At 41.4% G+C, this 14,690-nt stretch overlaps 1 protein-coding gene across 1 annotated transcript; it reads left to right on the top strand.

Moving 5' to 3' along the window:
• Positions 1-10,501: 10,501 nt before the first annotated feature.
• LOC108674097 lies at positions 10,502-13,370 on the top strand. The gene has a single exon (XM_018162001.2). It carries the CDS (start codon positions 10,580-10,582, stop codon positions 12,650-12,652), a length of 2,073 nt encoding a protein of 690 aa, XP_018017490.2. The 5' UTR covers positions 10,502-10,579; the 3' UTR covers positions 12,653-13,370.
• The last annotated feature ends 1,320 nt before the right edge of the window (positions 13,371-14,690 follow it).

Below are 14,690 nucleotides of genomic sequence, written 5' to 3'. Positions count from 1 at the left end.
ATTAAAAAATATTATTAAGCAAACATATTCCGCATTAATAACAAAACAAACAGCGGAAAATATATTAAACATTGAATGTGTTTTATTTATAGAAAACAAGATTTACGACAATAACTTAGTAAGATATATACAATGCCCGAATTACAATGCATATCTTAGCACACACAATATAACTCACTCATAACATAATACATAATAGATTAATGAACATAATAGATTAATTTTAGGTTCCGTCCTGATGCGCGGTCACCAAGGCTGCACGAAGAGAATAGCATTCGCTCCCACTCTCTATCATTCGACTCTACTAATCATCACTCTCGATCTACTAATCTTCCCTATCTCTACGTAGCATCCCACTCTCTAATAATCATACCACTTTCTTCATATCATTGCTCTCTCTATACTCATCATCTCTCTCCGCCTATCATCCACTTTCTTACTATCATCCTTTCTGCTTATCATCCCTCAGCCTATAATCTCATCCTACCTTTTGCCCCGTTCTTCATATCATTATTCTCTCCCTATATAATCGCTCTCTTCTACCTTTAAATCTCTCTTTCTCTTTACCTAGCTTCCCCTTCCGTACTTATCACATTCCTCTTCACCCGTCTCTTTAAATTAATCTTGATTTGTCATCCATTTTTCCAGACGGAGATGCTTGCCTTCCTATACATACGGTAGCGATACCTCTATACCTACCTACTCTCATATTTAACTTCATTGTTTACTGATCGACTCGATTCAACTCTCTCTTTGTCTATCATCCTTGTCTCTACCTCTCTACGTTACTCAACATACCTCTTCACCTATCATCCATCTATCGCTCTACCAAAACTCACACCACATCAGGCAACAAGTATCCTCATCCTTCTTCCGCAGCTGGAGACGTGTTGGTAGTGACACTAATGCTGCCACATCAGCAGCCTCGCGTCATCAACATCAAGATGCCAGCTGCGGTGCTGCGCGCTGCAGGCACCAACTTGTCTGACCTGGTGCGGCGTTACGAGGGACAACTACAGCTGGACATTAGACCAGTAGGAGATTTGGACAGCCCCGAGCCTTGCGACGATCTGCTGGAGTGCCTCAAGGGCTCCAGGTTAGCAACATTTGCCCCCTTAGTGGTCATAGTTTATGTTAGTTGGTTTTACTTGTACGCCATGACTTTATGAGGTGCTGTAAAAACGAAATTTTATGAGGTGCTGTAAATAACCCGCATGACTAAGGAACATGTAAAGATGATTATTGCCGTATTTTTATTCTACGTAATATAAAAATAACTCATAATGAATAATACATGCAAGAAGATATAGTGAAGAAAAGAAGCATTTATGAGAAGGGCTGATTAAACTGGAGAATACGAGAACATTTTGCCTAACATTAACTTTGTAGTGAAGAACACATGCTCGTTTATAATATGCATAGTTGAATTTAGTATAGAATATTTGTTTGAGCATTAAGTGCATAATATAGAAATGTATTGCAAGGACGATGGCGCGAGGTTGAAGAAATGTTTGGAGAATTGGGCACGTTGGCGTCAACGTTTCACTACATTCATAAATCAAGAAAACTTTTATACACAAGTATATAGGTATTTATGGTCTAAGTACTTTGAAGTATTTACTAGAATAATTATTCATACAGAAATATGCAAGATACATTGTTTCGATTGATAAAAACGATCGCATAATTTAGAGTATTTATGTTTTGCACAATTTACATATACTAAATTGAGAAGAAAAGAATGGACATTAAGATTAGAATGCATAGCAGGATATATTGTGCAGAAGCTAATCATGAACATGTAAAGCGGAATACATGGCAGGATATATTGTACAGAAGCTAAGCATGAACATATAGAATAGAGTAGTTCAGAGTGTTTGCGGCTTTGAGTAGTTCAGAGTGTTTGCGGTTTTTCTTTCATTTCGTTCAGAGCACTTGGAGCGTTTATTTCGTTCAGAGCACTTGGAGAGTTCATTTCAGTGCAGAATGTTTTTGTTTGTCTCATCATAGACAATCAGAGACGCTCGGCGCTAGGAAACACGACGCTAGGAAGCAAGGCGCAAAAAAGCACTGCGCTAGGAAGCATGGCGCTAGGCAGCAAAGCACTTAGAAGCACGGCGCTAAGAAGCACGACGCTAAGAACCACGGCGCTGGAAAGCACGGCTCTAGGAATCACGGCGCTAGGAAGCACGGCTCTAGGAAGCGCAGCGCTAGGAATCACGGCGCAAAGAAGTACGGTTCCAGGACGCGTGGAGCTAAGAAGTACGGCACTGTGCTAGGAAGCACGGCTCAAGGAAGCACGGTGCTAGGAAGCACGGTGCTAGGAAGCACGGTGCTAAAAAGCATGGTTCTAGGAAGCACGGCGCAAGGAAGCACGGTCCTAGGAAGTATGGCACTAGGAGACATGGCGCTAGGAAGTACGGCGCAAAGAAGCATCCCTTTCAAGGTTTTGATTCATGTCAACCGCTTGCTCAAGGACGCCCTAAGCTTGCCTAGCGATGTAAATTAGCGGCTGTATGTGTGCTTTAGGTTCTGGTTGTACGAGGAAATAAGCACCTGATTGGAATGCGGTCTAATCCTTGACAACCGTTGGGCAACTGCGGGGCGTGCGTATTTGGTACCTGATACTTTCGGGGCAGACACAGCCGAATGTAAAAAATGCGCTAAAAACGGGACAAAATTTTGAAACGGGAACAAACAATTTCCTGAAACAAACTGTTAAAAATGCACAATTAACAACAAACAACGAACAAATTAACAATGATGCTTGACTGCAGTAACTAACCTAATGATGCTACGGTACATAAACAGCACTAATGTGATTGAATCCGAGGAATACATTTACTTATAATGAGGCATTTTTTTACTTACAACGCGTTAAACTTGTGAGCCATTCGATGCCGGCAGCCTGGCAAAACCAAGAAACTCAAGTCGATTTATAAATTCACAATTTTCCGTTCCATAAATTTATCCAGTTACCGCGGTGGATTAAAGATTTGAACCTGAGGGATACGTGCATAAGCTGATCAAATAACAACTCGGTCGTCGGCATCCGTCCGTCTTGATAGACGATGGAGTAGCTATATCGGACCCGCCTGCATCGCCAAGAGCGAGAGAGCGAGCTATGTAGATAGTAACGTAGCCTGGGCAGGGTAGTATGGAGGGTCGGCTGTCGCCCAAGCAGCACTCCCCCCCCCCTCTCTCCTCGCAGCCGGGATAATCAAGGGAAAGACAAGGTCTATGCAACTTGGACCCGGCTGCGCCGCAGGAGTTGCCGATGTTGACGTTCCAAGTCAACTCGCCTTAGGGACTACAGCTCCTGATTTGCTGTCGGGGTTTACCCCCTTAGCCTTTCCCATGGAGGGTAAGCCGCAAGGCAGTGGAGGTTTGGGTTCGGAGTTACCTTCTCTTAGATGAGCTACCTTCCAAGGTTGACGAACCTCATCTGCCCGAGCAACACTGATAACAACTGATAAATAATAAATAACAACTGATGCAGAGCATATTACTCAATCGGAAATATTCTATTATTGTCGAAAGAATAACTTGCATTATACAATTTCTATGTTTTCAAAGAAGTGATGTGAAAGATACATCATAGAACTACATCTTAAAAAATACTTGAAGGAAAAACTAATAAATTTTCCTTCACAATTGAAATTTTCCAGTCAAATACCTTATAATTTAAGGAAGACAACACAATAGAAAAGTGAGTGTTAATCTTAACAAAGCCAAATTACTGCAGTAGCTTGATTGCAGTAAGCAACTACCCAATCACACTTCACAACAGTGAACAATTTTTTTGCATTGGAACTGTTGAGCTCTAAATGAAATTCGTTCCAAGCTTTCAAATTATCAACTGCACTCTAAATTCCTGAATTGATAACCAAAATTATGGCGGAATATACGATAGTAATGTGAAATCAAATAAGTTGCTCACAAATGGGATCCCGTTTAAATTCGTTCTCCCTGCCTCCTTGTCAGCTATAGTTCACACCGACACGACCGCTAGAGCAGCGAGAACGTTCTTGTACCGCACTGGACTAGTCTTCAGAGGCTCCCGAAAATTCCGAACGTTCTTATGCAATCTTCAATAATTATGCTGTCGGCCGTAGGGATGCTTGGAAATTCCAACTAAAAGCATACATATCTGCAAGAGCTACTTTTATAGCCTCTCAAGCAGAAATATGCTCTAAGCTGAACATTTCCATTGTTGGAGCCATCATTATTTCGTGGGCTTGAAGAACAGTAATCTCCAGATAATTCGAAATCAAGGAAACACTCCCACTAGCACTCAAACTATATTAATTTTCATCCTGTTCAATATCTCCAATAGCGATGGTCTTACAATCAAATTGTTTAAAGCTCTCTGAAAAGACAAAACTATTCAATCTTTCAAGCATTGATCACTCTTTACTACGTCCTACTTCACGGCTACTTTTAAACTGGCGCCCTACTATGACGGCAACACAGACGGCTTTTGGCAACGGCTATCGCGCTGCCTGGATGGGTGTGGGTGCGGGAGGTTGACCCTACATACCCCCGCATGCATTGCAACTTGTCAGCTGTAAGACTGAAAGCTCTTTTTGATGTGCCCTTGAATCAATGAAGCATTTAAACTTTGCCAGTTGGAGCTTGAGCGGTATTGCATTTGCAATTATGGAACACATTATGGTTTGCTTTTTGGAGCACATGCGGCGCAAACATGTGTGAACGCACGTAATGCAAGTTCACCTCTGATTCTTAGACTCATCGGATTGATCAGATTTTTCAGTTAGCAACTCCTGCAACATTAATTCTAGTGTTACTTCTTCCGGCGTATCAAGTGACCTCTAGGAATATCTGCAAACATTTACTGTTGTCAATAGATTGAGTGAAAGGCAGTTGATTTGCGTTATTCCTATGGTTTATTAATCATATTCACAGAGTAGAAATAGTTACAGATTTCTCAATTTGCTCGAGTATCTGAAACAATTTATTTTTGTTATTCGATGATGTGATTTCTGTGCTCAGAAGTGGGTATAATATGCAGAAGTGTCAGGTTAAAAATAGTCGTCTTGAACAGTAGGTGCTTGGGTATCTTCATCATAGGCTAAATTCACCATGCTATATATCAAGTTAGAGTCGAATCTCGTTTCGTTCCGTCGTATCACAAAGCGAGCATACGCGTGTACATTCGTCGACACCATCTATAGAACGGGAGATGGTCATGGTTCGCGCATTTTTCCTGTTTAGTCTATGACCAGCCCATCATGAGGCAGCCTCATCAGCGTTTGACCAGGGGCATCATGAGGAAGCTTAACCAGCTGCTTTTTTTGGCATCTTGCGCAGATTTGGCCCACCGGGCAATTGAATTTCGAAAGAGGCGGCAAAATAGAAGTGAAACACCGTACGTGGCCGATCTGCGCCTGAATTACCTCTAAGCCTACTCCTATATCACTGGGGCGACCTTGATTGGAACGAAAACTTTGACAGGGATAGCGCTAGGAAGCATGGCACTAGGAAGCATGGCGCTAGGAAGTATAGCGCTAGGAAGCAAGGCGCTAAGAAGCACGACGCTAAGAAGCACGGCGCTAAGAAGCACGGCGTTAGAAATCATGGCGCTAGGAAGCACGGCGCTAAAAAAACATGGCGCTAGGAAGCACGGCGCTAGCAAGCACGGCGCTAGGAAACACGGCGCTATGGAGCACGGCTCTAGGAAGCACGGCGCTAGGAAGCAAGGCAGTAGGAAGCAAGGTGCTATGAAGCACGGCGCTAAGAAGCACGACGCTAGGAAGCAAGGCGCTAAGAAGCACGGTGTTGGAAGCATGGCGCTAGGAAGCAAGGCGCTAGGACGGCGCCAGGTAGCAAGGCGCTAGGAAGCAAGGCGCTAGGACGGCGCTAGGAAGCATGGGAAGGGAAATTCCATGCTAGGAAGCAGCACGCTGGGAAGCTCCATGCTAGGATGCACCATGCTAGGAAATACCACGCTGGGAAGATGCTTACCATATTTTACCTATGGATAATTATATATTGTTGAATGACTTAATTCGTTAATATATTTATATATCACAAACAATTCTGTCGCAGGTGTCAGCTCACTGAGCTGCGTTGCGGCATCAGCAGCGCAGTTGGCGTCGCCGCTGTGGCGTCCGTGGCTACGGCCACAAGTGAGCTGTGCATTGCACTCCCCGCCCCCCTCAGTCTGCACGCTCTGCAAGGCAAATATGAGGGCCTAGGTGAGGGCGGGTTGTTTGGGATATGCAGCTTTGCAAGAACTGGTGCAGCAGGACCAAATTTAGCTCAACGGTTTCGTTCAAAGGATAAACCGAACAATTTTGAGTTAGCTTATTTTAGTTTCCACATATTTATATTCTGCCTATTTAGTTTATATTCAATTGCTTGTAATATGCGTTATACGTGGATGCCGTCTCCTAGTTTAATTAAGGCTCAAATACGCTTTATGCCATTGGAGAGGCGTGCTGCACGGTAAACGAAGTCACAAATGAAAATTTATCAACGCGTCACTGGCCACATGATCTCCTCACGTGTTCGTCACGGGTACAGCAGCCTGTGTGCCCATGGGCCACATCTTCTCCTCACGGGTAGGACATGTGTGCCTTACAGGCCATATAAGGCCCACGCGGACTCCCATGTCTTATAAACATTCGGTATGATGGCCGACAATTAGGCTGAAGGAATATTGGGCACCACTCTGACTAGATATTTACAACTCTGCTGGATATGAGCAAGTAACAGTTGGCCGGCGAAGCAACTAGGCTGATTAACGGCAGACACCAATGCATTGAATGCTGGCAGCCAAGCAGTGAGGGCTGTCAGCCATGCAGTGAAGGCTGTTAGCCAAGCAGCGAGTGCTGGCAGCCGTGCAGTGAAGGTTGTCAGCCATGCAGTGAAGGCTGGTAGCCCTGCAGTGAAGGCTGGTAGCCATACAGCGTTGGCTGGCAGCCTTGTAGTGAAAGCTGGCAGCCATTCAGTGGAGGCTGACAGCCATGCGGTGAAGGCTTTCAGCCATGCAGTGAAGGCTGGAAGCCATGCAGTGAAGGTTGGTAGCCATGCAGTGAAGGCTGTCAGCCATGCAGTGAAGGCTAGCAGTCATGCAGCGTTGGCTGGCAGCCATCTAGCGAAGGCTGGCAGCCATGCAGTGAAGGCTGGCAGCCATTCAATGAAGGCTATCAGTCGTGTAGTGAAGGCTGACAGCTATGTAGTGAAGGCTGTCAGCCCTACAATGAAGGCGGTCAGTCATGAAGTGAAGGCTGTCAGCCATGCATTGAGTGCTGGCAGCCGTCGGCCATGCAGTGAAAGCTGGTAGCCATGAAGCAAAGGCTGTCAGCCATGCAATGAAGGCTGTCAGCCATGTAGTAAAAGCTGGTAAGCATGCAGTGAAGGCTGGTAGCCATGCAACGTTGGTTGGCAGCCATGTAGTGACAGCTAACAACCACACTGGGTGAGTGCAGGCAGCTGTGCTGGGTGAAGTCTGGCATCTCATGTTGCCATAAGCACAGCAGTTCCCACTCGTAATATTGGTCGGTGTTTGCTCGCAGGCGTGTACATTTGGCCGCTGGATGCCGCTTGGTCTGCCGATCCCCAGTCGGCCCTGTCCCCGCCGTGCCAGGAGGGGCACGACGCTGGGGTCGAAAGCCCGCCCAGCCCACGAGCTGACGTGTGTCTGCCAGCCCTGCCACCGCCGCATCTGTTTATCACCGGGTCCGGCAGCTGTGAGGCCATCGCAGGGGTCATCAAAAAAGTCGCTCCTCATACCAAAAGGTTATTTACTTCCTGTGATAGAGGAGGAAGCATTCAGTTTGGTGATCACTTAATTGCCTCAATCGCAAAGTAATTGAAATTTATAAAAAGTAATAAATAACAAAAAAATCACGATTATAAACGTTTCATCGAATAAATCATGTCGCCCGTTTTCGATAGCAACTTTTAAATTCAAAATTCCACTACCAATGTTTTTTGACACTAGTGTGTCGGAAAATCAATATGAAAAGCGAGATTTAAATCATGTTTATATTAAAATAAAAGCCTCGCCACAACTCGCTGTTGGATACTTTTGATTGGAATTGTTAAAAGGTAGATTCATAAGCCCGTGTAGATTTCCCGTTACCTTGTCTTCTATTTAACTATTCTATTCTCAGTATCTATTCTGTCTATTTCAGTTGTGTTACTAACCAATAGTTGTTTTCAAAATATTGCTAACTGTTTATGTATGAAAAATTTGATTTTGTTCCACACGTTTGTTCCACGCTGGGAACACGGGACACTCGGTAGGTACGTGCAACCAGGGACATGTTAGACGGGATTAGTGGACGCTCATCTGTTGGTCCGTGTGCAGACTGGAGACCATAACGCTGACCTGCCCCAAGCTGGGAGAGGATGAGCTGCAGCAACTGCTGGAGGAACTGCGGCGCGAAGGCGTCCGGAGTGGCGCTGCTGGCAACACGCGATACACAACAGATCTGTGAGTCTCAGTAGATACCGACAAACGTGTTGTGAGTCTCAGTGGATGCCGGCACACGAGCCATGAGTCTCAGTAGATACCGACGCACGTGTCGTAGGTCTCTGTAGATCACAGCACACGTGCCGTGCGTCTCAGGAGATTCAGACACAACATCCGTATCTCATTAGTATAGTATAGTATCTTCGGCATTAAAGAATAGGCCTGGATAGGCCTGTCACCGATTCTTGTACTTTTCTTGACTAGACTGGCCTTTTGATCAGATCTTTTCAACGGACAGTAGATTTAAAATCGCTTCTAGATATCAGTTGTTCCGTAGGGTACGAGGCATTTTAGGACTAAACATATGCTCATGCATGGCCTTGTCTAGTCTGTCCTTGAACGCGTTTATACCCAAATAAAAATTAAAGGCGGCGCATCGATGATTATAGGTGGCGATGGTAGATTATAGGTGGCGTAACGGTGGGTGGCCACGCCAGCCAAAAATCACCATTGAAACGCTGATAAATCGAGAGGATGCGCGAGCATAGGTGGCACTCATCGATGTAATCAGTGTAAAATGTTCATTATATAACATGATTTAAATAAAGCTAAAGCAGGTTCTCTTTTGACTACTTTCGGCAGTCCCTCGCTTGACTTCAGATTGTAGTTAGTCAGTCATGGACGTGTAGTAGAAAGTGGTGCAACGTTAGTCTCGAGCCGAATCAAGTTTAAATTCTCGATAAAACCTTAAGTCTACTCATAAATGATAAACTTTTGTGTTGATTTAAGAGATAACGTGACTCTTGTGCTATGCTAGACTTTAAAATTTCTGAAATATTCAATTGTACTTCGGGACTTGTGGTCTAGTATAGCTACATGAACGGCGCCGGTATGGCTGATAGAGCCGCCATGCCTGCCTGTGACGCCACTTGTGATGTGATTAAATAAACAATTATTGAGCATAGCTTACTTCGAATGCGAAATCGAATGGGATGTGGGTGTTTACTGCAAAAACTAATGGGATGTGGGTGTTTACTTTTAATGTCTATGTATTATATTCCTAATTTTGAAACAGTAAAGTGTAAAAATATTATTTCTCGTGTCCGACTCGGGTCCGTGACTCCCTAGCCGGCTGCCATGACAGTTCCGACGCGGCGGCGCCATAGCAATTAGCAAACATCAATAGTGTTTCTACTTTTCTTGTGTTGATATGTTAATCAGATGCCTAAATTAAGATCTTTACTATAAGTATAGCATTTCTAAAGTGAATTAGAATTGCAATGGACCAGACTGGTCTGAGAATACCTGTATATAAAGGATTCCTTATTTTTAACGTGCTCTCATGACTCATCCTCTTGTCAGGCCGTGTGGTCACTGGTCACACTCACAATAATGTGGTATTTGGTCAATATGGAGTGAAATTCTTTTAAATGTGTTTTGCATGTTCTACATCAATCCAGCAAAGACGTATCAAGGTCTTTAGCCATCTCCTAAAAATATACAATGAATTATCCACTTCAATAAATGGCATAAGTCTCTATAAGATCACAATGTAGATGTGTAATGCATAAGTGAATTTGTTCCTCCATTCCACCCTCCACAAGTCAGGCAAGTTCAAGCAGCCTGGCAGGCAGTGGCAAATAAAGTTTGAAGTAAATTTTTGGTAAAAAATTGGTGTTGGTTCAAAGAAAGTACCTATATATGCTCATCACGCATCCGTGGTATGTTGTGACCATTATTTCTCAAAGCCAAATTAGCCAATTAGGCTACCTGCATTTTTAATTTCTACTGTCTATGGGAGTAATGTCACTTTTTTGTCACTGCACTTGAAAGAAATCATAAAATAAATATATACTATCTAGTATATTTTATTTTTAATAGATTCATTCTTTTGTGCTTGATTGATAAAGCCAATATTGAACATTTTTGAATGATAACATTAAATTCATATGTTCAATCAAGTTACTTTAATATATTATTATTAATTTTCATGCTAGCATATTAGAAAAAATTAATTTATAATTTAGAGCTTTTTTTTAATGTTACTCTAATATAACATGATAGCATCCAGTTTCTTAACAATAATAAAATTAAAGGTGATCAATTGATAGATAATATTTTCAGATTGTATTAAGCATGGAGCAGAAACCTTACAGTGAACTGTCTACTAGGCAGAAACGACGTAGAATTGTTGAAGTTGACGATAAAATAAATAAAGAGTTGACAACTGAATCAGTTACGTCTTGCATAATTTTATCAGATGATGAAGAGTCACTGGATAAATCAAGAAATGTTGCCAGCTTACAAAATGATTCTGTTGGGAGAACTGCGGAAACTGCTCCAGGAACGTCTTCATCAAATGCAGGACCTGGTTCCATAGAAAGTATTGAGCCTGATGAGCCATTACTTCTGGAAACAAGCATTGGGAATAATTTACTCCAAGAAGTCCCTACTTTGGAAGAAGCTGTTGATGAAAATGGTGCAACTAGAGCCAACTTGTCTGATGTGACTAAAATCGAGACGGCTATAAGAAATTTTTCTATTGATTGCCCCAATTTTCCCAACCAGCAAATGAACTGCCTCTTGCATCATCTGCATTCTTTTTTCCCGGGTATTATTCTCACTGCCAAAACTCTGAAAAAGGAAGGCCAGGTTGACGTTGCAATAAAAAAACTCCATCATGGTAGGTATGCACACTTGAACAATTGGCAAGAGAGCATTTCAAATCATTTAAAACTAGCCAAGTTTCAAGACCCCAAACTTTTTCTAAACATAAACATTGATGGAATACCCCTCTATCATGATGCAAGAAATTTTCATGCATACCCAATATTATTGGAATTGTGTATCCCCGAGGAACCAAAAATAATTTGTGTGGGAGTGTACCTTTCAGAGTTTGGCGATTCAAATAAAATGCCTGATGTAAATGATTATCTTGAAGATTTTGTTCAAGAAATGTCCTTAATGCTTGGTAAAGGATTGACAATTGATACAACACATATCAAAGTCTGCATAAAAGCCTTTGTTTGTGATGCTCCTGCTCGTTCTGTGCTGAAGAAAATTGTTAATCATAACTCCTATGCAGGCTGTGAACGTTGTGTTCAAAAAGGTACCTATGCAGGAGGTCATGTAGTCCTCGATAAAATGAATGCTCCTTTGAGAAGTGATAGAGATTTTATGGCTCAAACTGACCCAGCTCATCACAAGGAAGGGCCTGAATCCATCATCCAAAGACTTGGTATTGGAATGGTTTCAAACTTTCCTCTAGACTACATGCATCTAACTTGCCTAGGCGTTATGAAAAGAATGCTCTGCAGGTTAAAGCACTCCAAAAAAGGAGAAGTTAAATGCAATCTTGACAACACCAAGCAGAAACTTCTGGATGATGAAATAGATGCTTTCTCATCTCATGTGCCTTCAGATTTCAACAGGAAGCTAGCTGGTGGATTTGGATCACTGGCCTACTGGAAAGCTACTGAACTACGTTTGTTTATGTTGTATGCAGGCATTGTGGTATTTTCAGGAATTCTTCCTGAATCTTATTATCTGCATTTCTTGAATTTCAGTTTGGCCATGAGGATTTTACTAAGTAGAAATCAAATGTCAAATGTTGAAAATGCTCGTACTCTGCTAAAAAATTTTGTTTCCAGTTCCAAAGAATTATATGGCTTGAGTTTCTTGTCATATAATGTACACTCTCTAATACATCTTCCAGATGATTATGTGAAGTATGGTTCCCTTGATACAGTGTCCTGTTTCCCATTTGAGAATTACTTAGGTGTCGCTGTAAAAGGAAGGTTGTCTGGAAGGAATAAACCATTAGAACAAATCTGTAGACACCTCAGCCTGGAAAATAAAAAATTTTCAAGTGTGAAATCTGCAGTTAAAATGGGAAAAACCAATAAATGTATCTGGGCAAGTGGTTCACTCTTGAAAAGTGGTCTCATTGGAGACAGAGATAATTGCATCATGTTAAAGTCTGGGGAGATTGCAGTCATCACCGCAATTGATAAAAATTCACTGACTGTTGATATTCTTCAGAAGCAATCGCTTTTCCTCAATCCAGTTGATTCACAATTGTTAGGTATTCATAAAGTACACTCAAGCAACAAGCAGGCTGTTGTAACTCTTGAACAAATTCATTCAAAAATGATGCTTGTACCCAAAAATGATGGCTACATTGCGATCAAGCTATTACACTCTAAATGACTGCAAACTTCCTAACGTAATCATACTATCACTTGGATGTTCATAACTTCTGAGCAATTTCTATGCATGCAACAATGCGCCGCTGATTCTTATTTCACAAAGGATTTCACAAAAATTATTAGTATTTAGGATGTAAATGGACATTACTATTTAATATCCCATTCCAGTAATAGATAATGTTGTCTGCCTAATCTTGCATAACTGAATAATGAAGGAGTTATGTCTACTTCACACAAGCAGAGAGGAAGCCACAGATATAATTACTGTGCATAATTTTACTTGTAATGCGTTAGGCACAATATTGCACTTGGCTTGTTTTTTCACTGAAAGTTTTTGTCTATATATAGTGTGTCTTGATAGCTTTAGAAATTTTTTTTTTTTCAATCCTATTTGTGACAACTTCAAGTTTTTTCAAAGTATAACGTTAGAACGTCTAATTAATCATCATAATATTCAATTTCTTTGAGATTGTATAAATTTTGTATTGATTCTGCTGTAATAAAAAGATTGTTAATAAAGAAATGCCAGTCCCCATCCACCCAGAAGAAAGTATTTTTACTCCTTTGTTTTTTATTTGCAAAATTAAAGTAGCTGATAATATGCACCAACAATGAGCAATAAGTTCAAAGTTAAGTTTCTCCAGCTCAAGAAAATTTTGTGGTTAAGAGGTGGAAAATACTTTCCTGGTCATCCGGCTCGGTAGGGGTTCTTAAAAATTTTAACTGCTGTTTGTGTTAATAGGTTTGAAGGCTCCACTGATCTCAGGATCTGTACTAATGCCTGACTATGCTTTTACAGATTTTCAGTCATGTATAAACAGTTTGTAGGCATTTTTTTCGACAATAATGCATGGCAGGTAGTTCCCTCAGAATGGCTGGTAAAACAAAATGAAGCAATTTATGTTTGGTGGCCTTCAGAAGGAAATGTAAATTATTTAGCTGAAGAGAAGGCTCGTGTTGGCAAACGGTGGAAACGCTTCCCAGTCAAATGCACTGCGACCACCTCAAGTAAGTCATTTATACAGGATGGGGCAGAACCGATTGAGCAGTTAGTTTTTGAGACGAAATAAAAGAGTAATGGAGATACATAAAGAAGAAAGTTTGTTTTCCTCGAGGTTACCATAAAATACCATTTAGAATACTTATGTTTTGAAAATAATATCAGGAAGATGGTGGCCGTTAGTTGTAACACACTGTAGGAGTCGTTCTCGGAAGTTTTATACAGCACGTTCACACATATGGCGAGGTATGGCCATAACCTTTGCAACAATCCGTTCCCTTAGCTGTGGTAGGGTGTGAGGGCGACTTCTGAACACCCTTTCTTTTAGATGTCCTCAAAGAAAGAAACGCTTTTGAGTTCAATCTCTCAAGTACAATCGTTTGACCTTATAACGATTATTATTGATCACATAACCCTGTATCGGATGCACTTTGAAATGTATCCGGATAAGTAGTAATATGGTCATCACGATCCGCATGTAACATTATTTTTAAACATATTTTTTTAGCAGTAGCGGGCTCTTGTAATATCAGTTGAATTGCATCGCAATGAGTTATTTTTTTGTTCAAGTTTTGCGCGTACAACGCTGCATAATGAAAGTTCTCTAGTTTCAGATGCCGATTCTGTCATTTTTCTTAATCATTAAGATTGTCTTGAAATTCTTCGCAGTAGTTGAGGATAGCAGCGACTCTGACGAAGGGTGCCAGCCTCTATCCCATCAAGTTTCAATGAGTGTCAGTGACGAATTTGTTCCACTTCAGTGAGTAATTCTGACCAGTGCTTAGTATTAAAAGTATAGGCAATATGGTGCTTGGATCAGATGTATTTACACGGGTTGTGTGATGAAACACAACACACATGCATATTCACACGTGTTGGTGAGATATGATCAATTCAGAAATTTCCTGTGACTTTATATAGAATTGCATTACATTCTTTAAAGAAAGTAATGAGAATATTAAATCCATATGCAAATTAGGAATATAATGAATTCTATAGAATTTTTTGTTGTTTAATATTTAAATCGGGACGTTAAGGT

The sequence above is a fragment of the Hyalella azteca genome, unplaced genomic scaffold (genome assembly GCF_000764305.2).
Source record: "Hyalella azteca isolate HAZT.00-mixed unplaced genomic scaffold, Hazt_2.0.2 contig6738, whole genome shotgun sequence".
In the NCBI taxonomy this organism is placed as follows: domain Eukaryota; kingdom Metazoa; phylum Arthropoda; class Malacostraca; order Amphipoda; family Hyalellidae; genus Hyalella; species Hyalella azteca.
The sequence above is the reverse complement of the archived record's forward strand: the minus strand, read 5'-3'. Positions and strand labels throughout refer to the sequence as shown.

Excerpts from the sequence above, each read along its gene's own strand:
- LOC108674097 (XM_018162001.2), top strand. The coding sequence starts at position 10,580 with ATGGAGCAGAAACCTTACAGTGAACTGTCTACTAGGCAGAAACGACGT.